Genomic DNA, 26,079 nt, shown 5'->3' on the forward strand with positions numbered 1-26,079 from the left:
TTTCGTCATTTACTCATTAAATACTATATATACTATATTCATCCAAACAACATTGGACCCCATTGACTTTCATTGTATGGACACAAAATCACTGAAACATTTCTCAAAACATCTTTTTTCGTGTTCACAGGAGATCCAATCATTGAATGACACGGTGAACAAATGATGACATACAGTAAATTTTTTGGGTGAACTATCCCTTTAAATCTGCTTCAAAACTTTTTTGTAAAAAGAAAACTTTTCAAAAGATTTTCACGTAGCCAGTTATTTCTTCAGCATTTTGTACCATATGAGAAAAATGATTTAAACCTGAACATCTGTGAAATACCTTGAGCGACTTCCATTTATCAATGCACTCCATGTTTTCCTTTCTTTTTAGCCGTTCGTTCTGTGCTTCTGCAGTCATTTTACTTCATTAAAGTACCAACGCTTTCCATGCTCAGTCTACAAAATCACAAGCAACAAATCACAGCGTTGTGCACCTCTGTACACATCCCAGGGACTTGAAGTTCTACAAAGACACAGTTCTGGCTCACACCTCCATATGTCACCCATTCGCCGAATCGCCCTCCATCATAACGGATCGCCTTAATACCGCAGAAGTGGGCGGAATACACCGGCTAAGCTTTTACGGCTGGAATTAATGGCACACCGGGGGCTCATATCTGATAGATTACGTATCCGCCGTAAGGGTGATATATATGTAAACAGGAATATATGTGCTCACAGATGTGTGACGAAGGCTAATGTTTCTGTTATCAGTGGTGCTGTGGAGTCACCGGGTGCGGATTACCTGTGTCCGTGTGATGCGGCCAGACTGTACGAGTTCATTTCGCCCATCGGGCCGGAGGAAATCCCATTACGATAAGTGGTGCCAATCAAAGGATCCGCACCTCTTTCCAAAAGCAGACTGACCAGCTCAAAATTGCCTGTGAAAATGCAATGAAAAATTAATTGATTTGGCAGATTTTATCTTATAAGCTCATATTTATACAGTGTACCACATTGGACCATCATTTATTATACAGTTTTGGGAACAACCGTATTGATACATTTTTTCCCTTTTTTTTGGATAAATAAATGTGGAAAAAAAAACATTAAATGTATTTGTGCATTTGTGTCTTGGGCCTCAAACCTATTACCACCTATGAGCAATATAGCATTTCGGCATTTATTCATATTTGTTAATGTCAATGCAATTGTTCATTTTAGTTCACTGTTAACCTTTGTTTGACAAATGTATTAATAAATGCTAAAATTAACATTAACAAAGTTTAATAAATGCTCTAGGAATATTCTCCAACGTTAGTTCACGATAGCCAATGCAATAACTAATGTTAGCAAATACAACCTTAATGTAAAGTGTTTTAAATTTAAAGAAACCGTCCAGGCCATCCCAGATTGATTTACTAATGTAAATTGGCAGGCTGTCTTGCGCACATCCACATGAAGTAATGAAGGGAAAGCATTTCCATATTAGACAGAAACCCGCCGCATGTTAACGCCGAGGGTAATTGACCCAACATTTAGCAAATGGGGCGTAATCAATGAGGCCCGATAATCTCTGGATCCGATGACGATCCCATCCACAGCCATTTCTGTTAGATCGCACTGGCGTGCAGTTAAACCCACTTCTGGCCGTTTCTGCTCAATGAAATTCAGATTTTTTCTACAGCCAATCCCTTCTTATCACGCCAAGAAAGTCTCTGTTACCGCCTGACTGAAACCTGAATTATCCAACTCTTCAACGGTTGGCACGCTAAGTGTGGCAGACAGGTAATTTTCAGCATTATGCTGGAAAACACTTGGCAAATGTAAATGAATATCACTCAGGTCAATTCATATTCATAGGGCTGCCACAACACTGATTATGCGATCTCATTTGCCGGCGCTTTCCATGCATCATTCTAACATGTGGAATTGTCACATTCACACTGCGTGAATTTTTTAGGAGAAAAAAAAACTCAGCTGTTGCTAGGGCTCATTAGCAGGTTTGCAAAAGGCTCTTGAAAATGTTGCGGTCGCACTGCGTCTGAATTGAACTACTGCAGCCCTAGAGCAGTCAGGGCCATGGAAGTACAACGTTTTTAGTTTTTCAGCTCACATGAACTATTTTGCCTCAATTTTAATATCAGAGATGAAGATTCCACTCTTTATGAGCTGTACTGTAAATGCATAAAGACATTTCTCTTTGCCCAGAAAGCCACTTGCTTTTTGCATTTTACAAAGGTTATACTGTATACAGTGGACTCCAAACATATTTGGACACATAGCAACACTTGATGTCAATACTGACAATAACTGTGATGGGAAACTGTGATTATCGACACCATGTTAATTCCGTACATATTGTGAAAAACTACTTAGCACCACCCAAAATTTTGCCTCAAGAGTTACAATGGTTACAAACTCTCTCTCTGCCTTCATACACTTGTATTTGTGTGCGATTTATTGATCAAATCACAGACAAAACATAAAATATTTTTTTTTAAAGATGAATTTCACCGTTTCACTGATCATTTAAACATTTAAACAAATATCGCAATAATATCGATATCATAAATCATCTAGGCCATGGTAACCGTGTAGTGAACATCCGATATCGTGACAGCCCTAGCTGCTACATCACATAACAAACCATAATATAAACCTAAGCGGCATTTATTGTAGAAATGCAGCACACTTACCACAACATTTCATAACAACAGACTTGTTAGGTATAGATACTATTCAAAATGAACATAATCAATTATTTGGACACCCTCTGAGACATATTGCAGATCAAAAATATACGCAGATGTAAAAACTGACGTCAAATAGACGTCTTCCAGATGTATGTGTGCTATCAGGAAAAGGAACACCAAGAAAAGTTCATTTGATGTCACGTAGTTTCATATTTTGTAATCTAATCAATTTATATTCTGTTTGATTTTATTGTCAAAAATATTTTAGGGGTCCCTGTACGGAGTCACTTTAGGGTTAGGTGGTACCTGCCGCAGATGCCAGCTGTAGAGGAGTCTCTGTGTAGTTCTCAGCACTGTCCTGAATCCCTCCCTCTACATTAGCTCGGGCGTCCAGTAAAAGCTGTTCAATATGATGAACAGGAAAAAAAGACATCATTATAAAACAGCGCAAACACAGAATGGAAATTAAGGATTTCATTTTTATATTACAAAGACATTGGCAAATACAAAATGCTGCAATTCCATTAAATTAGCCTGCTGTGTTCCTCATCTACGTAACCTTCAGCTAAGAAACATCTTGTTTGTTATTTCGACAAAATTTTCTTGGCTCTTGATGTTTTAAGTGTGAAGCAAATAAGTGATGAATTGTGTGTGGGGGGGAGTTATAAAAAAAAGCATACCAAAAAAAGAAATTGTTTGCTTTATAATAAAAAAAACTCAGTGTTTGCGAAATTATACACGAACAAAAACAAAGAGGTGGATTTCAATAACAGTACATCATCTCCTGCTGGGAATGGGTGCTTCTGGAAGATTGAGCACCCCATGAAATATCACCTTGCCTTTCCGTTTTCCTGGGAGAGCTATATAAGTGGGCCTTAGTAGGTCACCGGATTCAACCGTTAAAGTTGTGGAAGATTATTTATAGTGAAAACAAGATGTTTTTCCACTTTTTTTTGAAGAAAAACAGCGCAGAGTCAATAAACTGGCCTCTATATTTTCTCTATATTGTCTTTGACATTTATGGCCTGTCCTGATGTCACTTTTTTTTTTTATTAATGTCTTTAAAAAAATGTATATTAGATCAATTTACTTGAAAAGTAAAGCAGTGAAAGACAAAAAGACTTTCTTTCCTCACTGCCATCGAAAACAAGACACAATTATTAATTTCAAAAGCAAATATCTCATAACTAATCCTTCTAATCTGCATGTTTCACTAAATCAGGATGATCACCATGCCGCCTGCACCAGTCTACAAAGGGGACAACATCAATCGTTTCTTTTGCCATTATTATGATGAGGGCATCATAATAATAATTCAGGAAAGTGCACAGGTGAAAGGCATCGAATCATTCACAGCTTCACTACCTGCACGATAGGCACGTGTCCGTGCAACACGGCGAACGTTAGTGGCGTCCCCTGCCTGGTGTCAGGATAAACTGACGGGTGCTTGTGTAGTGAGCTGGGCACCTGGAGATCACACAGGTGAGGTTCAGGGAGAGAAAAATTCAGCCATTACTGTATATACCAGAACACTAGATTGAACTGCGGAATATTAGGAGTTACGAGAAAGAACAAGGGAAGAGAATGAATGAATGGATGAATGAGAGGCTGAGCGGAAAGTTGGAAAGTTCTCCAAGTTAATTCGAGTTAAGAGAAGAAGCAAGAGTCTGTGTTTGTTTCACTCTCCAAACCCCTTCTTCCAAGCAACCCACGTTAATCAATATCGAGAGTTGATGTTCGTTCGCTCTCCTTTGGACGACACCTACGCCGTTGCTAAAGTCAAACTCCTGACCGCGGTTACAGTTTTACAAGCGTTAGGACCTAGCTTCATTGTTTTCGTAGCGATGATACACAGACGGCAGGAAGAATAATAGGCAGAGGGTTCAAACGTTAGAAGAGTAAGCGCGGTGACTCATGAACAAAGCACCAAACGCAGGCTAAAAACTAGACTGGATTTAACGCTCACAGCTGTACATGCAGAATTGAACTCTTTTGTAGTCTGTGTTAAATTATGCAGACAGCTGTGAATGTCTAGCCAAACGTGACCTTTCGGAGAAAACCGTTCGGGTGGGAACGGGGTTAAACAATTATTTGTGCGAACTAGGTAACATCAGCAGGCGAATAAGCATCTACCCACTTTCTCTAAGCATTGGCTATTTGTTAAACAATAATGTTGCGTGTGTGTTTGGTGCTTTGTGTCCAAGTCAACGACTCCATGTAAAGATGCACAAAAAGAGTCAAATGAAGAACACAAGAGGTAAAACAGCACAACATCATACATTTAACTTATAAACACACTCGACTGTCAATAGCACGTTCAGGTTATAAAATGAAATTAAATAAAAAAATGAAAGAAAATAGTATTTGTAGTAAGAAAATAATGCCTTTTTGGGAACATTAGTATACTGTATTTTGCATTGTGGCATTAATTTTAAGGCATCACATTTCCTCCAAATATTCTCATTACAGCAATGCAGAAATATTTTAGTAATACAGTAAAAAACATACTGATTATAGTAATGAGAATGATCTTTAAGAGTAATGAGAATTATCGTCCAGATGCATTGTGTTATAGGAATTGTGTGGGACTATTTGCTTATCATGAAAATATTGCTAATAAAATCTATTCATGCTCCTAAAATAGGCTTTATGCAAAATATCTTGAACATGTGCCTGACAGGTTTAAAAAAATTCACCCCCGATTCAAAACCATGAAACGTTTCATTTAAATTTATCAATTCATAACTTTTATATTAGTAACTTTTTAAAATGATTTAACACATTTTCATAATGTTTCCTGTTTTTGACCTCAGAGTACAATCTGTTCGGTGTATCTACTTTAGGCAATAAATATTTTTTTCTTTTAATCTTATTTTTCATTTTAAAAAGAAAACAGTCTGAAATCAATCTTAAATCTTAAATAAATAAAAATGTGCAAATATATCTTGTAAATATCATGTCTTATTTGCTTATAAATTGATTAAATATTCACAAATTCATTGTGCCATTGAGGCCTCAGATGTTTTAAGTAGACACACCTACAGAGACAACCACTATGGACAACTACAAGTTCATGCAAAGTGCATTGGAATCAGGACAGAGAGATGAGTTAGACTTATTAGAGTAAATACTAACTTTCAATGAATAAATACTCACCTCGCTGTTAATGTCGGCTCCAGCATCCAGCAACATCTGTACCATGGCTTCATCTCCACGCACGCACGCGTACATGAGAGGGGTCATGCCCTGGAAAACACACAAACTGAATGAGCGCTGGCGACATATGCCAATGTAAGAGCTCTTTAAAGCACTTTAAAGACAAAGTAATACATACTCATTAAATCTACATAGATAATTCACTCACATGCATCGGCGCGTGAAGGAACATAAAGATACAATTAGAGAAAGGAGTAGTTTAATAAAAAATCTGTCATGTGGATTACTTTATGGTGCTTATCGTAATTTTTCAGCCAACATATCGCTGAATATTTCGTTTTGTGTTTGACAGAAGAAAAACGTGTTTTGAAAAACAAGAAGGTGAGTAAATATGACTTGTCTTGGAACAGCATGCATTTCGCCTCTATATCACCATCTCTCAAATTGCATTTTTTACGTATTTATCTTCACGTGGGTTGAAGTCAAATGATGTCAAACTAACATTTCTGTCTTAATTTGATAAACTGGCTTAATCCTACATGAATCATGTTTTTATATACTTGTTTAACAAGGGTTTTATGTTTACTAAAACTAATGAAACATTCCTGTTAAATGTCCTGAATAATAAATAATAAATAATAATAATAAAACTAAACGAAAATTGAAAACGATGCCTCAGCAATAAACTGAAAAACTAATTGAGACATTATTAACTGAAAATAAATAAAAAATAGAAATTAAATTAAATTAAACTAAGCAATATAAAAAATAAACAACAATACTAAAGTGAGAAAAGCATAAAATAATTCCTAAAAATAAAACTAAAAATAATATAAAAAATATGAAAATAAAAACTAAACTATACTAATCTGTTGCTTAACTGATTTTTATTTTTACCCCCAAAAAAGTTATAGTTTTTTTTTCTAGATTGAGCCATTCATATAAAAGGGATTGAGAATCTACATTTATTTTGGGTCTCCATAAAGATACAGCAATAAATACATTTCAGCAGCAAGATTCAGAGCTCATTATTGTTCCTGTATTACTAACTCGAGAGCTCTGCTACTCTGCAAATCTTCCATATAAAAGGTGATTCATTTCACAAAGCAATCCTGTATATTTTCCATCAAGGCTCTTCTTGAAATCATAAGTAAAGTATCATAATCGCCAGCGTGATGTTGCCAAGTTCGGAACATCTCTCCCATAACAAAATGAAACTGCACTCAAATGATTCCCAGCTGGTCTTCCAAAAATGTCCTCATTCATCACATTCCCCACGTTCCTGCCGTTTCGCTTCGATTTTAGGTGCGAGTCTAATCCGCTTTGTCATTACTGTCGTGTCGCTGTCATTCTTCACGTGAGCGGCTGTGGTAATAAGATCCCCCTGTGCTGTATACGGATGACAGTCTTTCATTTGTAATACATGTGTCATGACTTCTGTCTGGGTGGATTCTTACTACAAAGATCAGCTCAGATTCAAAGCACTTTTTCTCATTTAAAGGTCACGCCACTGATTTTAACATTTTCTCAGCCTCTAAACGTTATTTCGGGTCATCTTTTTGCTTCGCACGCAGAGATATAATAATATAAGGAACTTTCATCTATTGTTGAAGCGACGCAAGCAGCAGAAATGTAATTTGGATCACCTCAAATATTTAATGCATGAGACGCAATGCAGTCAGGACTGAATCAATGGAAGGAGTCTGTAAAATCCAGATGTGTGAAAAAAATTAGAATCGCGAGTTACTCTGTCATTTATATAACTAGTAATTATAGTACAAGCGGTGACTCACTTAATGAATGTTAAATTGTTTCATAATCATTTTTGTGAAGGTTCTTGTAATGTTGTCATGTTGTTATTGTTGTTGCTATACCATTTAATTATATTAAATTGAATATGACCACAGCATTTATTCATTTCATTTACTCATTAAAGATGCTAAGCATGCAGACTTGTATCTTTTCTCTGACGTTCAAATACGTTTTTGCTTCATATCACAGATTGTAATGCTTTGGTTTATCTCTTCATAACTAGGAGAAAATTAATTAGAAAACTATACTGTAGAATCAAGTTCACTGCATGAGCTCTATTAAAGAATCTTGACATTTTTTATAAAAGATGCCCTGATCAAAGTCGACAGAAGAAAACAAAGCTGACTGGGTTCACTTTTATTAAACTGCATAATTCTTCTGTGCAGTTAATATTTTTTTAGCATTCATAGATACTGTATTGATTCATAGGCCCATTATATGTTCCACTGCTCAATAAAATAAAAATAAAAAAATCTACATTGAAGAATCTAAGTGTATACAGGACTGAGTGGTACTGTATATACAGTAAATGTCATACTGTGTGTGTGTATCTCAATGCTTCTGACCTGTTCACTCATACTGTTAATACCATCTGGTCCGAGCAGGTTGACTGCTTGTTTGACCAGGTCAGTCCGTCCGCAGTTGAGCATCCGGAAGCCCAGATCCTGCAGGAATTTTGCTTCTGTGGAGGCCGCGTCCAGGTTCCGTGTGGCACAGAAACAGTCGTCCGTTCTGTCAGGAGAAGAGGGCAATGTGGACACCAAAAACACGCTTTTACATCAACAATGCCTGTGTAGTAATGAAAGGATCCTTCAACGTTAATAAACAAAAATGCAAGGTACATTATCATTGCTATACCAGAAGCAATTTCCAAGCTCAGATAAATAACTGACTATTACTGATCTAGCTGCTTACACTTCAAAAGATTGTTGCCATGGGAAAAAAAGAAGCCCTGAATTGAACTGTTGTTTATTTGGCAAGATAAAGCATATCTGTCAGGGTAACAGCATCCATCCGAAACCAACCCTGCAAAAGCTTTTACATAGCAACACCAGTGCTTGTCACTAGGGAACTAAAAGCACTTCATAAAGAATTTTGCAATTTGTATTAGGTCCAACAAATGTCTTTTCAATAAATGACAAACTGTTAATTGGGACATTTTATAAGGACACTGTTTTTATTTTATATATAATCTGGATATGACATCACATTCCCAGCGTACTTCAGCTGCCGAGGCTCACAGTCCACCCCGGGTAACAGGAGTCTGGCCGCCTGTCGCAGATCATCGCTGTCTACCGAGTAGCTTCGGCGGTGCTCTGTGTGTGCCACGGCCACCCTGATCCACTCCATCAGTGGAGGCAACACCAGGAACGGCCTGCGGGGGCAGCAGAGAGACACATTTCAGTGGGTGTGACTGACAGGCCACTTACAACACTTGGTGAAGATATGGTGCTGAGACATTTCATGGCACATAATGCAGAAGATTTCACATTGAAAATCTTGAACTTGTTTCAAAGAAAACACTCTTATTCCAACAGATGAGTCTGAATGCAAATAAATACCACTATCTTTAAAGGGATACTCCACCCAAAATTCTTTCATGAATTACTCCACCCAAGTTGTTCCAAACCTGTATATTTCAATAACTTTGTTCCGCTGAATACAAAGAAAGACATTCGGAAAAATGTTAGCAACTGACATTTCTGGGACATCGTTGACTACCATAGAAGGAAAAATGAAATTGGTAGTGAATGATGTCCCGGAAATGTCAGTTGCTAACATTTTCCCAAATATCTCTTTTTGTGTTCATCAGAACAAAGAAATGTATACAGATTTGGAACAACTTGAGGGTGAGTAAGTGATGACAGAATTTTCATTTTTGGGCGAAGTATCCCTTTAAATAGAGGCATTTATGTACAGTACAGGCTGAACTGCATTTGACCTGCCTTCTCATTGACTTCTCAAGGACTCAACTCCAACTATGAGTTTCAACGTTTGTATAACACACAACTGCAATGAGTTTCAATGATCATTATGAATAACTTGTTTGTTGAAAATATTAGCCTGAATCATATCTGATGAGATAACCAGCTTAGTGTACAACCAATTTGTGAAATGGGTTTGGCTTTATGGGTTTAAAGTGTAGTAAACAATGACACAATATTTGTTCGCCTACACCAACACTGCAAATGCTAGTTTTTGTGTCATACTTGATCAATGGATACTTGCTAAGAAGCGTGCAGTGTGTGGGTGAGAACATTATATACTCATTTCTGGAGAGGACAAAATCCAGCTCAATTAAAATTGTACGTAGTAACACATTAGTGTTTCTTTATAACATAAATAATACATCCTACATCCTAATCGAGGATGCGTGATAAATCACATTCTTTCAGCTTTATTTTGCACGCCTGGGTTTCCTCCACATTATTAAGATCCATACTTTAGAATAGTTGTCATTACAACTACAAAAAAAAAACACAAGTGGAGGTAGAATTTAGCAGCAGCCAAAAGTAATAACTTTTTGTGAACTTTTGTCCACAGCTCTGCTCACGCTTTCTCTCAACCAACATAAGAAATCAAAGATGAAAACATGAAGAATTCACCTGGGATGCTTGTTAAAACCATACTGAAGTTTTCATGTGCAGTATAGTATTGTGGGCTGTGTGCAAAAAAATGTGCATTATGAAAAAGAAATGTGTATGTAATTTATATTCGTCTACGAAGCTACAGGCATTTTTGCATAAGCCTTTAAATGAAATCATGAGAAACATTTCTCTTATGTGTCCAAACGTTTGACTGGCAGTAATACCTCTGTTCATCTCACCCGTGTTTTACAGCCTGCTTTGAACAATTCACACTCTTCCTCTCTGGACACCTACCTACCGCAAACAGGCCTGCCAAGAATTCCAGCTCCGCCTGAACAAACCGCAATCCCGTCTCTGTTTCTCTTTCGCCTGACTAATGTGCGTCTCCCCTCCCTTCGAAAAAATGTTAGATGAGCAAGATGCTGTTCTCATTTCACTCCGGAGTTGAAGCCACATCTGGCCGGAGAATGTTTTTATGTTACATGAATTTTGTCAACTCAAGCATTGAGCAGAGGAAGGGAGTTTCCCTGTCGGTCTCTAATTACAAAAGTTCTCCTGAAAATGCTAAAGTCTTAAATATTTCGTTGAGATCATAATTTTCCATTATGACTTTTGGTCATTGTATAAATAACCTGCCTCTCACGGTAGAAAGATCTAAGGACAAACATAATAAATTGTATGAAATATGAATGAAATAAATTCTCACAAATCTAACACTTCTCAGCAGATCCAAAAGCCAAAACATTAATGTGAGGAATATACATTTGTCAATAGTTATTCGCAATCTGTATTCACCTCTTTCCTGTTGAGTATTATCAAAGCCAATATTGGATAAATAAGCCACTTGTAGAAAAACGAATAGGATGAACTCTCAGTATTGCAGGTGAATTGACTTAACTTAAAGGGACTTTGTTATTATTCATTGAAAAAAATGATCACAAATTACATACAATTTAATGGTTACAATTATAATAAATTAAATAATGTCTTGCTACATAAAATCAGCAGGTACATTTATATATCTAACTATAACCATTCCTTGAAGTTTCCCAAATATTGTGTTATTGATGATGGTAATTATACTGCACTGTTACTATGAGCATTTAGGCAACCTTGCCTTTTTTCGCCTTTTTTTGGTTCTACAGTATGTTTAAAGTGTTGATGAAATGACACTGAGCACATCAACAAAAGTTCACTCAGCTGTATAGTCATACATCCAAACCTGAACCTCTCTGCACCCGAGATTCGCTCTGAATTGTTTTTCTTCCTCCACCACTTTTCGGTCCAGCTCCACTCATTTTTATTCCTGTCTTCACCTACCATCCATTTTATTTTTGTCTGTCTTTCTCTTACATATTTTTTCTCTGCTCCCATCTTACTCTTCACTGGTAAGAAATGAATAAAATACAGCAGATTCTCTCCGGGGAGCCAGACAGCCTGTAGATTCACCTATTCTGTCGGGCATGGCACAGCCCTCCTACAGGGTCCTCGGAAGGGGACTTTTTATCTCATGTGAGTGATGTGAGGCAGTGTAGGAAAAGATGTCCCGATGGATTTATCAGTGTGCAGGATTCTGAACATATCTTCACTCCATTAACGCTCTTCCATGTCGCTCTTCAACAAGAGTCAAGGGGTTTTACTGTATCTCCATTCTACTGAGACGCTCTTTACGGGAATTTAAGATTGAAAGGAAATTACCTGCTCTCCTAATGTTAAGGTCGTGAATTAGACTATTGAGCGTCAAAGCTGGAGTCAGACCTTTTTTAAATAAAAGTAGTGCATGTAAAGGTGCCAACATCACCAAGTATATAAATTATATGCTGCTTTTCAGGAAATGAAATTTTTTTTTACTTTTAAATGATTAAATACTGTGTTGTCAAGCACCTTTAAATACTTCTCATTCGTAATGGTTAGATATTTGCAAAATCCATTGAAAACATAAAGGGTGAGTAACAGGGCTGGACTGGGAAGAAAATTCGGCCCAGGCATTTTTAGGCCCGCATCGGCCCTCCACCAAATCAGTTGACAGGGGGGGAGGCATGCATACGTGTCTTTTGCATTCGCATTGCATGCATTCGCATTTATAATACGTCCGTCTAAGCGGCCAACGCCTCCGTTACGGCCCCATACGTTAGCGGCCACCGCCTCCGTTCTGGCCCCATACGTTAGCGGCCCACCGGGAAAACGCCCGGTACACCAGATGGCCAGTCCGCCCCTGGTGAGTAATAATAATGATTCATAGCAAAAAATTAATTTATGAAATATCATATTTCAAATATGGAGATACAAGGAAGGACAGCAGCGATATGTAAAAGACTGAAGTCCAAATATGGAAAATTTGAACATCAAATCGGACACCTTTTTTAAATATTTCGTTAAAGATGTATTTTAAACTTTGTATTCATGTTGCATAGTTGTGCTTGGTGTGTAAACGGAAGCTCAGCTTTGTAAAATATTTAGGGGGGGCTTGGCAAAACATTACAAACATAATAAAACTTCTTGCATGCTTTTATTTTTTGTATAATCAAATAAAACCCATATTCCTTGACTACAGCTTTGCTCTGCTATATTTATAAGTGCACTATTGTCACTTGTATTGTTCTGATGTACAGTATATACAGTAACAGTCTCACCTTTCAGTGTGAAGGGTGATTTTCGATGGTTCTACATTGGGGTTCTCCCACTCCATCTGAGGACAGTGCATGAAGTAGCAGAGCGTGTAGAGGGCTTCTGGTTCCCAGTGTACCGTCCCAGTGCGGTTCTGGTGTACTGGTGTTCCATTGCTGGGGTTCTTGATGTGAAGAGGCTGAAGGTGATGCATGGCCCGTGACACCAGTTCACCTATAGAGGGTAAGAGAGATGTGCTTTAGCAAATGTGAATGTGCGTCTACAACAATGCCGTCACGGCCATGGCTTGACGTTAAAGAAAATGCCTATGACAGGAAAAGAAAGGAAACTCTTAGACATGGACTAAAATTGATGTAGAGACACATGGCATGTTTGACAGGTAGACATTCATAACAAACAGGAATGACTGTCTTCTCATGACAATCGGGCGCAGGGGTAACAAGAGAAACTGCTTGTAAGGTGGAGGGGACCTTGTCAAATATTTCACAAATATTCTCCCAATAACCCTTGAGGCTAATTTAGAGCAATTTCACCTAGAACATGAAAACTTGAAAATATGCAGTTCTTCCCAGTACCAGGTGCTTTTAATCTCATTTCCACACACTTGAAGCATGAAGTGTCTTCACCTGTTGGCACTTCATCAAACTCCTGAGGATGCACCTGTTGACCATCTCCGTGTCTCAAAGTGTGTACTTCACGTTACACAGTATGTAGTGTGTCAAATGAGCGGGCTGTACAAATACGCAGCCCTTGTATTTGAGTGTGATAGACAAGTGAATAACTTTGTGGTTTAAAGTAGTTTCTTAGATATCATTATTTTCAACCAGACGTCTTGGCAAAAGAAAAGAAAAATGTAATTGGTTCTTTAAGAAACCTCACACTCACAGTACACACACATACAGCGCAATTACTGACCCTGTGAACAAGAGTGCATCTCAAAGGTGTGTGTGTGTTGCTCCTTTTCATGTTATTGGATGAAGCAACATGGCAGCAGCTGTGAAAAAACACTCTCTAACACGAACACAAATATTTCATTTCTCTGGCTTTGACACACATACGTCTCGCACACAGCTACACAATAACAGCCTTGCGAATGATAAAAAACGAGTAAATCTACCTTTCCTCATTAAGTTCAACCCTGATTTATTTTATTATAAAATCTATCTCAAACTTTGATCAGAAGACTGGCCTTTTCCTATTCCTTCACCTTCCCTGAGAAAAGATGTTTTTCTCGAGCTCTGCCAAGTGTTTTCCAGCAGAGTTTGCCTCGAGCTCAACCTTCGCTTGATCATACCGCTGTGAGAAACGATGGTGTCCATGCAGCTGACCAGACATTGTTGCTCAACACCCGTCAGTATAAAAGGGAACAAATGTCTCAGCAAGAATAATACAAGTGATTACAGTGTTCCCAGTGCTCATTCCACCTGAACCAGTTTCTATTTTAGCTTCTGCTGCAGTAGGGTAAAAAACCTGATTGAATTGGAGCTACATGAGACAACAAGCTGAACAGATAAAAATACAGTAATAGAGGCAACCAGGACATACTGTAATGTAAATCTGGCGTCGCTTTTGTAATTCAAGCACCCGAGCTTGAAATGCGTTATCGCTAAACAACACTATCTAATGCATTTTACTGAGCCAGATGTGAGTGCCTTAAAAAGATTCAGAGAACGAAGTTTAAGGGAAAGTTTGTCCGTACCTGCAAGAAAGAAAATTCACAAATGAGATCTCAATTATTTCTCCTAAACATCTCCTAAAACCTTTTGCTAAAGTGAACTGCATCTCAGATTCTTTCCTGGGAACAAAAGAAGTATCACAAATGTCTCCATTCCAGAGATCTCAACAATGTTACAAACCAAGCTCAGATTTGCCAAATCTACTCAAAAGTCAATATCATTGAACATTGGAATATGAAATCAAACATTCAGATTTTTTATCTATACAATATATATTTGTTTTATAGCTCCATCATCTCCATATTTGCTTTTACTAAGCCATTTTAAGAGAAACATCTAACGCTGTGTCTACACCGGACGTGACCTGTAAAGCACCTCTACAACACACGAGTTGGTGATGAACGCAGCTGCTGGTCACTGGACCTCTGCATACCTTTAATACATACTGCTGCTGTGATTTATAGCAGCTGACCTTTACCCAGATACTAAGACACAAGGATCAGAACAAATACTACAGCTCTGTCATAAAATAATAAGAAAGAGACAAAATCAGACATATGGCTCTAGACCAGCTGTTATGATTTGATCAGATCTGAACATAAGAGTTGGAACCTAATGGAGTATAAAATGTCAGGTTGTCTGGCAGGGCAGACTTTCTATTTTCTAGAATACCAACCTCACGGTTTTTATATTCTTTCCAGTCTATGCTTCCCAAAGGGCATCAATTTGAAAACGTGTATTTGTTCGGTCATGTGATCAATTCCACCCGAACCAAGAGGACGCACCTTTGTTATTATGCTTTGCATCTATTTTGATATCATATTTCAAATATATCTGATAAAAAGCACAATTGAAAATATACTAAATGCAAATCCACGCTTGAAAATCAAAGAGTATTTTCGAGATGCTCAGACCCCTTCAACATAATGAAGTCCACCCAAAAACCATAGCCGAAAGTTTAGCAAGAACCACACACAGTTTCTTCTGAGAATGTAAAGTTTGCATTTTAATCATGGACGGCACAACTTCAACACCCCTGCTGATGGATGGCCATGTTGACCCTCATCCCCACACAAGTTAAGACACCTCAAACTCCACAAATGAGGATATTAATAAGGCTACTTTCTTCCAAATCAACCCTCTGTGATTCAGTCTCCAATTATAGATCCACAAATTCCCCTTTTTACTCTCATCCCTTTTTTGCCGGAGAGAAACAGTCAATTCGAATGACGGATCCTCTACATGGCCTTCTTTGGTCTAATTGCTCTTTTGCAACTGATGTAGTTTGGAGGGTGTCAGAAGAGCCGAGAGAGCGCAGGCATTTTCACGTCATTATACTTTGCAGTAATTATTCTCCGGTCGTTCCCGAAAGGCCTCTCGGGCACACCTGCATTAATCATGAAGAATGACTTGGAAATCCCGTTCTTCTCTTTCCAGAAGACGCAGAATTAAGAGGTGTAATTATGAGGAACGGATCACGCCCCCGTCGAATATGACTCCGCAGAGAGGCCCCGCGAGCCCATCCGCTCAGCCGTGTGAGAACGATATTGAGGCAAAATGTAAAGTTTTCTTTTATTACTTGCTGTGCTGTTTTGCATAATGCTGATAGAGAAGGGAGTGTTCGCAGGCAAGATGGTAAGAAATTAAGATATTTTGCCTTTGTTTATTATTACCAGCTTTTTTTTGGAAAGTGGAGGAATTGTCAAATTGTGCAAAATGTTGTCAGCAAAATTAAAAAACTTGCTCCGTATGTGAAACAACTTTTTTTTGCTGACATCACCGTGCACTCTTATTATATAACCCCTTAACACCAACAACCTGTCTCCATTCTTAAATCGACTCTTCAAGATTCAAATCAACCAAGCCTATTATTTTATCATTTTATTTGTTAAAAGTCATTTTCATTTTAAAACAAAGGTTTGCAAATGGAATTTCATGTTGACTTTGAAACCCTATACTAACAATCGAATGGGAAGGTGACTTTGGACGACTTGTTGAATCTTAAGTAGGTTTCAATCTAATAATGAAGAATGAAAACACAAAGCTTCAAAGAGCCACTAAAGGACAAAGTCAAAGCAGAAACACTGAGTGTGTCCTCTTTTCTTCCTCTCTGCCCTTTCAGTGTCAAAAAGCATAGTCCTTTTGAAGTTTATTTCAGAAGTGTGTACTGATGGCATCATACAGACAACTCACATTGACCTTATGAAGAAATCCATTTACAGTAAGAACGCATCACTTTCGTGTTTTATTAAATTTTTTATTAAACATGTCTTACTTGTTGGGATTTTACCCTAAGAGGAATATTTCACCCGAAAGATGATTTTCTTTTAAATTATTTACACATATTCATGTAATTCCAAATCTGGATGACTTTCTTTCTTTTGCGGAACACGAAAGAAGATGATGACAGGATTTTTTGGGTGAACTATCACTTTGAAAATATTTACATTTATAAATTTAGCAGACACCTGAATTCAGAGTGACAAATGAGAAAGCATTTAACATTTTGTCTATGAAGCCAACATTAAGCATTGAAATACATTAAGGACAGAATTGAAGCCACAGGGAAAGATTATGAACAGATAGATAAAACTGATCAAATTGACATACAATAGGTAAAAGGGTTGCAAAGTGTCTTTGTTCTGATAAACACAGAGAAAGATATTTGGAAAAATGTCTGTGACCAAACAGTTCTTGGACATCATTGACTACCATAGTAGGAGAAATGACAATGGTAGTCAAAAGTGCACCAGCACTGTTTGCTGTCCTACATTCTTCAAAATATCTTCATTTGTGTTCAGCAGAACAAATAAATTTTTCCTACTATGGTAGTCAGTGGTGGCCAAGAAATGTTTGGTTACAAGCATTCTTCCAAATATCTTTCTGCATGGGTTTTGAGCCTTTAATGCTTTTAAAAAAGACAATGGTCATCAAATTGTAAATCATTTGGAAAAACCAGTGGATAACAATGCCCTTAAACCAAGTACAATAACAGATGCTCAAATACAGCATCCATTTTATTCCAGCTTCTCAGTTTTGTCTAACTGCTTTTTGTTTATATGAAAATATTGTTGTCTCCTTCCATCAGTGATTCTGCTGATGACTCAAGGTCAAAGCTGACGCTGATCTACCCATCAGCAAGTCAATCTGTAAGATATGACGGCCGCTGAATCACAGGATACGCTTGACTAGGCAGCAAATGTGTCATTGAAACAGGTGACTTCATTTAAGAGTCACACACACAAACTCACAAACAAATGCAGTGTGTTTGTGTATCGACGGAATAAATCTGCAGGGCATCCTACCGAATCCTCCAGAGAATGCCGATTGCCTCGTTCACCTCATGCGCTGTGTGGACCGGAATCATAAAAGAAAACTCACCGCAGGCCATGATTCATCTAGCTGAAAACTTGCTCCCATTAACAAAGGCGACTCACGATATCCATCAACCAAAGGTCGGTAGTACAAAGAGCATCTCATCTGTGAGGGCATTAAAGTCATGACATCCATCACGAATAACCAATACAGGGAAACCAACATCATGCACCCTTAAAAGTGCAGTTATTGCTGACTAATGACCAGGGCTGGGTGATTTGGCAGAAATTATATGTCCATATTTTTCGACAAAAAAAAGCCTTATAGGGGTGAACCACAGGAATTCTTTTCCATCCAAACCCTGAAAACTTTATATAAAATACATTAAAATCTAGTTTTAAACATTATGGTAGTTCACCGTTTTTCATTAAACAAACACAAATATTAAAGGAATAGTTCACCCAAAAATAGTCCCCTTTGACTTTCCATTGTAGGAATAAAAATGACTATGGTCAAGTCAATGGGGACCATTTTGGGTGAACTACTCCTTTAACAATAAACAGCAATATACTGTATATATATACAGTATATATGTTTTTTCACAGTGTTGCTTAATTTAATTTTTTGCCAGCACAGGTAACCAAGCATCACATATAAATGCCTACAAACATGCCAGATAACTGCACAGTAAGATTCCCTCAACATGTTTCAAGTCAGTTTATTTGTCCTCAAGCAATCCTAAACTCTGATTCCAGCTGCCAGAGGTGTTGCTTTCAAGACTGTCTTCATGTTTAATTCATGCACGCTGCTGCCTACAGGGAAACCTTTGCAGTGCTTCCAGAAGAGCCAAACTGGGATTACTGAGAAGCAGTCTTGCTTACCTTTGAACCCCTGAAACTAATTTTGTGATGAAATGTGTCAGACAGAAGGTGACTCGACTCATCTGGCTGATCTTTGGAGGTTAGGTGGAAATAATGCAGGACGTGTGCGCTCTTAAAGAGTCTGAGAGACAGGCATTAAGATGATCCGAGTCTGTGCGTGTCAGACGGTCCGAGGGGATGCTCATTAGTGAAGTTCATACCATAAACCTGTATTAGCTGCTCAGGGGGTCTTGATTTACACCGTCTTAAATGATAAATCGATGCAATAGCCTTTTTTACATAATTGTTTAGTGATGGTGCAGAATTTATGAGCAGATCCAACAGGGCTATCGGATCTGAGAGCAAAAGTGGTGTGTACTTTGTAATCTTATTTGAGGTCAGCACTAGGCATAAATACACCGCTGATGAAGATAAACAGAGGAATGAATGAAAGCCAGAGACAGCGCATTTGCTAAAGAGCCAGGGATTCAAAAGTTTCAACAATACAAATTCCTTTTTAAAATACTAAATAAAAACATTAAAGAAACAGCAGGTGTAGAAAGACTCACACATTCTTAATAATGTATGCTGATATATGTCATATCTGCATCTGGACCTTATTCAAGTCTTAGCGGGGTGCCAACTGCAAATTCGGTATAGTACGTGACAAACAGAGGTATCTCTGCATAAACTACCAATGTGAAAGCAGCAGGAAAGAACTGAAGCCTTTATAATTATTCCCTCTCAGTGTAATTACCGGGTTTTCCTTTGACCGTGAAATAAAGGCACCTTGCTAAGCTATCTGCTGCACAGCCCGTGGGATTTTTCCACTGAGACACAAAACTGGCGCAGTAGATGGCGATTTGCTTCCATTACATTATGAAGGGTCTTAGAACATTTTCTGGAAGGGACCACGGCTTACGTGCACATTTATATTCAGACATACAGTAAATGTATATTTGTTGCACCCATTTACACCTGCCACTAACAAGCTTAATGCCATCAGTGATGAGAGATCACATGACCCATTAAAATACTTAAATCAATAAAGTCAGTTTGCTTTTACATTGTTAATGACAAAGTGAACTGATGCTTTCCGGTGTATTTGGGACAACCATACATTTGGAGAGGAGGCTTTTGCACCTATTTAACATTGAGCAATCTTAAGTTGGGTCACTATTAAAAGCAATTAACATTTGTCTCAGGAGTTGTGCATGTTGTTGAAGTTTTAATAAACTGCATTTCAATTGTGTCTTTGAGTTTAAGAACTAGTTAGAAACCTGCTTTTATTACATTAAAATGCCCTGCATCTTGATCATTCAAACGCGAATGCAGCATCTTCTGACATTTATTCCACTCTCTGAACATTATGTCAGAAGATTCAGCGGGAGGATGAGGCAGCGCCGGAGCAGCTGCGATTTGCGCAGGTGAAAATAATGACTCAATTGCCCTCATCTGTCAGGTCGCAAACACGGCAGGAGTCGAATAGAAGCTCGGCTGAGATGTCAGAAGTGAGAGTTGTTCTAAGTAGTCCCAGAATGTGCCCACAAATCTTTAATGACCTTCTTTAATGAACCGTAAAATTATTCCTCCACCTCTTGGTATACATTCGGGAACATTTGAATGAGTCTGAAGGGTCCCTGGAATAGAGGCCAGGGTGATGCTTTCAAATTTCTGATTAAAGTTTGCGAACAACGGTGCTTTTAATAAATACATTAAAAACGGGCAATAAAATCGAAAGAAATATGCAGTATATCCTTGTTTTATTACTTAAGAAAATGATACACGTAAAGTGAGCAATGAGAATAGAACGGTCTTTCTCTAAAGGGTTTACTCAGAACTGTAAGCCAATTGTTTATTTTGGCTAATGTAGTACTCCAAAAAAGCAAGATTCTTAAGTAACACCGTGTCTACACCGGACGCAACCGGCACAACGCGACATGACAAAAGACATTAGAAACGCATTAGAACCCATTATAATTCTACTGTGATGTTACTTTATTTCTTCGGAGTTTTAGACGGTTTGCTTTAAGAGCAGTTTCACACTGCATGCATAAACATGTGTAATTTGCATTAAGCGCAGCAGATTCGTTATTTTATGTTGTCTCAAAAAAGCCTGTCACAAAATAGTGTGTTAATAAACAGGTTAGCGGAGCATTTTATTTGTTGGAAAAAAGGCATTTACATGTATGCATGCGGCAGACGCTTTTAGCGACTTACTCAAATGTGGCAGACTCTGCTAGGTAAATTTGATCATTATATCAATTTTTTCACTGCCAACATGATGCTCTACTGACTAAGGTACCTGACCACTGTATCGCACTGTCTATGCATTTAAAATGGGATTAAAAAATATAGCATCCTGATAAAACCATGATAACATGAAACCAAATTACTGATCGACTGCCAAATATCCAAGTTATCTGATTGTTTTACTAAGAGATTTGCTGAACTAAACAAGGAAAAGGTCAAATTCAGAGAATGAAAAATGTAGACAGATAGCTGAAAGATTAATAACTGGCGAGGAGCTGCATACCAGTGTGCGTTTGAGTTTGTGAGTGTGTCTTTGCACATGGTTGTTTTTCTATCAGCTCAGACAGAAAAGTGTAGCTCAACAGGTAGAAATAACAGATGAAAGCAGTAATTTGCTCTGAAGGACACGGTGACCGGAGATATTAAAAAAGACTTTGAATCATTCACTTTCATTGTACAGTATGGAAAGGATATACAGTGAAAGTGATGTAGAAGTAACCCAGGTTTGGAATAAGACATTATTTGTCACAACAAGGGGTATAAAGCTAATAATCCAGAAGTTTTCTGTTAAAAAATAAAATGTAATGACAACAACATCAGTAATGGAAAATTGTTTAAACTCACAATACGGCTTAATTATCAAATCATCCCATCTTTCTACTTTCATTCTTGGTTCTTTTAATTTTCACCTTCAAATTACCTCCCATTAGCTACATAACATCTGTCACGAAGCCGAAGTGGCACTTGGTGTGTTTCCGGTTGGATCAGCCACACCAGGAAACATCAGAGAGATGTGATGAGATAAAAAGGGCTTGATTGGGAAACCATCATTTACAGACTAAACCGAGCTGATTTCGCTTCTCACTGGGCCAGGACAGTCATTATTATTATTAAAAATACAGCCAGTAATGTTAATAAAAGGCAAGAAAAATCGCCAGCTTACCGAGAAAATTACTTTTAGCTTGAAAGTTTAAAAAATGAATCGTATCACTAACAGACAGTCACCAAAATGTGGAGACATATTGTGATTTTGTTCCTCAAAGACTAGTGTATGTAATATTCGTACCATAAAATTAAAGCCATTCTTAAAGGAATACAATTCTTGAGTGAAATAAATATGACTATCCCACTGTTCAATGTTACTCCAGACACATTTACTATAAAACGTATGTGCTTGTTTGCTTCCAGTGTTACTGGAACACTATGCACACAAGTTTTAAAAGAAAACAAATGCTGTTTTTCTGTACCATATTATAAAACGGTCAGTTCTGGTCCTTGATTCTGATTGGCTGAGCCGAGTTCTAAGCCGTTATAAAACACCCCAATATATAACGGCTGACCGCACCACATAGCCTAAATATCATTTTATTTACTTTATTTTATGAAACCTTGCTAAGCATATGGAATAACCGTTTTATAAAAGCAATAAGCCCCGTGAAGCAGTGGGTTACTCCGCTTCGCGTCATGCCACAACGCCCTAAGCTGTTATAAAATGCACTGTAACCCACTGCTTCTTGGGGCTTATTGCTTGAACATAAACAGCCTTCAGCAGAGTCATGTCTGGAAAGGGTGGGCCTCTTTGTTAATGGCCTCACAATGTATTATGTTTCTTGGTTTATTTGTCCGACAGACGCTTTTAACCGCAGCGGCCAATGTGGCTTCCACCGCAATGACATACATCTGGCCGCTCATTAGCACACACCTCTATAAGTAATGCTGGACACACACTAACAAAGCCTTTGTTTTAACATGATACCACACCTATTATTCAGTACTTCTGTAAAGTAGGACAGTGTGAGATAATCATATTTCACACAGCCAGAACTGAGATGATCGAGAAATGATTATGCATGTTTCACCAACACAAAAGCAATTGCATAATATGGGCCTTTATCTTTTTTTTACAGTGTGAAAATAAGTCAGAAATAGCAAAGCAACAATTAGGTGGACTTTATAGGGTCTGAAATCAACATGCAAATGCTTATTGTGCACTGAGATAAAAGGCGAGAGTCAATTACATGTGATTATAATGCCTCATCTGTTGAAGCAACAGCTAATATTCTGCATGATTTCATCACTGATGCAATATAACGACAGGAATGTCACATCTGCGCAACACTTATTAAATGCAAAAATACAAATAACCAGGAGATGCAAAAATCACCAGACTTATTTGATAAGGCTGTCTGGGCTATTGGGTAAATCTCACAAAAAAATGCACAGGTCATATTCAGCCAAATATGACATGTTTTATGACATTCTCTCCCCAATTTCGCATTACTGTAATGGACATGGACATTTTACTTTCATGTTTCTCATAAGATCTCATTACCTATAAAAATCATTGCACAAAAAATGACTGTAATGTGTTTTTTACAATTACAGGCATGAACAATGTCATTAAAATAATGTTATATGCAATAAATAAATGAATAGAAGTTACTTAAAGTTCCAATGTGTAATTTTCTGGAGGTCTATTGAAAGAAATGCAATATAATAGACATAACAATGTCTTCAGAGGTGTATAAAGACCTTACATAATAAAGCGTTATGTTTTATACACCGTGGGTCCCCTTGCATGGAATTCGCCAGCAGACAAACTGCTCTTCAGAGCGCATTTTGTAAATACGTTATCTCCATCGGTAAAGAAGCAAAACGTGATGACATCTTTGTCCCGTGTCAGCCACCTTAGTGCTTCGAAATGTAATTCTTTTTTATTTTTTGAGATGAAATATAAGACCAGACAGAGCAAGGTTATAGGCATGTTTCTAAATAAATAAAGCGCTTAAAGACTATCAAAATATCAAAATAAACTGAATAAATATTTCCACTCAAGCTTCAAACCTCATTCAGATGTTAATTATAACTTTTAATTATTATACAGTACACAGCGCTGGAAGAAATTGGTGCTGCTACGTAAATCTGGGTACGCGAGCAAAAGTCGGTTATATTTGCGTCTGGCTTGCCCTGGTGGACGTTTCCGCTTCCCGGCACCCAATGTAATGTTGATTAGAGTGACAGAAGGGTCACTGCCTCTCTGTAATTTACTCAAGTCCCTCCACACAGATGAGTTCGCATTCATTCATTTGGCTGGCGCACTTGAGGGGAAACAATCAGTGTGGCTAATGCTGCTCTCTTTTGCATCTTGACTTTTTTCCGCATTGGGGTTCACACCTTCACTATGATTAAAATGCAACTGTGGCTACACATCTACAGTAAAGAGCTCTGAACCACCAACATCGCCAATTAAACAAATATATACATAGGGATTTTACTCATCCGGTATACACCACAGGGAGGACATACTCCACCCGCTCAGTTCAGGGTAGGACTTTCTGACCACTGGATTCATACACCCACGCAAAATATCTAAAAACAGTGGTGCAAACTTAATGGATTGTCCAGAGACATAAAATAACACAGACACCATGGATGTAGACTTCATTTGTTCTATGACACTCAATACAGGCTAAATATAAAGTGATATTTAGCAGGAATAATATGTTCTAGGTTTGCCAAAGTGTTAAAATTCTTGGGTGTATGACTATGACTCCTATACACACAAAGTGTTATGACACAAGTGCTTACTGAGTTCAGCGATGCTCCCTACACGAGTGGCCAAAAGGGATTGTTCAATGGTGCGGAGCTCCGCCTGGCTGTAGGTGTGTCCCTCTGCAGTTTTACCCGCTCGCTGTTGGTCACGGTGGAGGTTCAGGCTGTCCGGCAGACTCAATACACCTAAAGAGCAGAAACAAGAGAATCAAACGTCAAGTCAAAAACTCTGGTCCTATACTTGTAAATGTGGCTTCGTAGTCTGCACTTATTTTTAGGTCATTGACAAAATGTTAAATGCGCTTTCATTTGTAAGTTGATTTGGATAAAAATGTCTGGTAAATGAAAAAATGTAAGATATGCAACTCCTGGAACTTTACATTTATGCATTCGTCAGATGCTTTTATCAAATGCAACATATAGTGCAATAAAATAATTATTCTATTTATTATTATTATTATTATTATTGATGATGATACTACTACTAATAATATTATATATAAAATTATAATTTGTTGACATTTTATTTTATGTTTGTAGAGCCGCAGAAAAAAAATAGGGTATAGCCTAGCAAATAAATATGAACTTGTTTTCTCTTTAGTTTTCAAGATCTGCAAATCTTTTTTTTGTTATTTTGACCAGTGTGTCCTGTTTACATTTCATACCAATAAATGCAAACAAAAAACAATATTTAATTTGGGATTGGAGGATCACAGAGTTCACAGAATGAAACAAAAATGTTTGTTTTATTAAACATGTACCTATAAACAGTAAATTCAGAAAAAAACGAAAATAATTCTGGAGAGGTCTCTTAATTTTTTTCTGTGGCTGTATGTTGGGAATGCTCTACAAGTTGAGGAACTACACTTCTGCTAAATATCGTATTCTTTATTGGTTATTTGGGAAAACCAAGCAATTTCATACAGTTCATTGTCGATAACGTTACCCCAACTCTGTTATTGTTCTACGTCAAACAATCTCAGGATGAATTAAAGCAGCTGTTTTTGAGTTGGATCTTGTTCAAGCTGTAGTCACAGGTGAGTTTAGCAGCAAGTGTTGGCTGGAGCCCTGGAGCACACCATTCGGTTACCCTAATCACATTACTACACCCAGACGTGGGCCAAGGCCTTTGTTTGAACAGGAGAGCAGGCTGCGACAGATGGGATGTTGAGCGCAGCCACAGGTGAACAAGGGCAGACAAGCATCTATCGGTATGAGCAAAAAGCCAATTCACATGTGGGAACTAGATTGTGTTTCTGGTATTATTTAACAATCATATCTGTACCTGTTCGTCTTTTCAGAGATTTTCCTCAGAGGTTGTCAGTCGAGACAAGGATTGATGCACACACAATGGTTTATCTGGAAACTATTTTAAGCAGGCTATGCTCCTGACTCTCATCTAAAGCGATCTGTGTTGCCAGTCTCCCAGCGGTGGGTAAATATCCTTTATCCTGTTGTATATTGAATGAAGTCGTTAGCACATGACAGCAGAGAAACTCATGAAGTTTTCATGAAGCTATGATTAAAATGACCTGGCACGAAGAGTTCTGGCAGC

General features: G+C 37.8%; 1 protein-coding gene across 4 annotated transcripts in view; it reads right to left on the reverse strand.

Annotated features, from left to right (window-relative positions):
- The window catches only part of btbd11a (BTB (POZ) domain containing 11a), a 102,198-nt gene that overhangs the window by 8,052 nt on the left and 68,067 nt on the right, over positions 1 to 26,079 (reverse strand). For 3 of the 4 annotated variants that reach the window (XR_008961922.1, XM_057323946.1, XM_057323947.1), the window contains exons 2-9: positions 24,561 to 24,710; positions 12,874 to 13,081; positions 8,875 to 9,027; positions 8,219 to 8,384; positions 5,841 to 5,930; positions 4,050 to 4,151; positions 2,991 to 3,084; positions 794 to 929 (exon numbers count right to left, since the gene is read on the reverse strand). Coding sequence is in view for 3 of the 4 variants with exons in the window: in XM_057323946.1 (XP_057179929.1) it covers positions 794 to 929; positions 2,991 to 3,084; positions 4,050 to 4,151; positions 5,841 to 5,930; positions 8,219 to 8,384; positions 8,875 to 9,027; positions 12,874 to 13,081; positions 24,561 to 24,710 (1,099 nt within the window). In the remaining variant the exon portion in view is untranslated. The remainder of the gene's footprint in view (positions 1 to 793; positions 930 to 2,990; positions 3,085 to 4,049; positions 4,152 to 5,840; positions 5,931 to 8,218; positions 8,385 to 8,874; positions 9,028 to 12,873; positions 13,082 to 24,560; positions 24,711 to 26,079) is intronic. The other variant, XM_057323948.1, reaches the window with a different exon arrangement.

The sequence above is a fragment of the Triplophysa rosa genome, linkage group LG24, assembly GCF_024868665.1.
Source record: "Triplophysa rosa linkage group LG24, Trosa_1v2, whole genome shotgun sequence".
NCBI lineage: Eukaryota > Metazoa > Chordata > Actinopteri > Cypriniformes > Nemacheilidae > Triplophysa > Triplophysa rosa.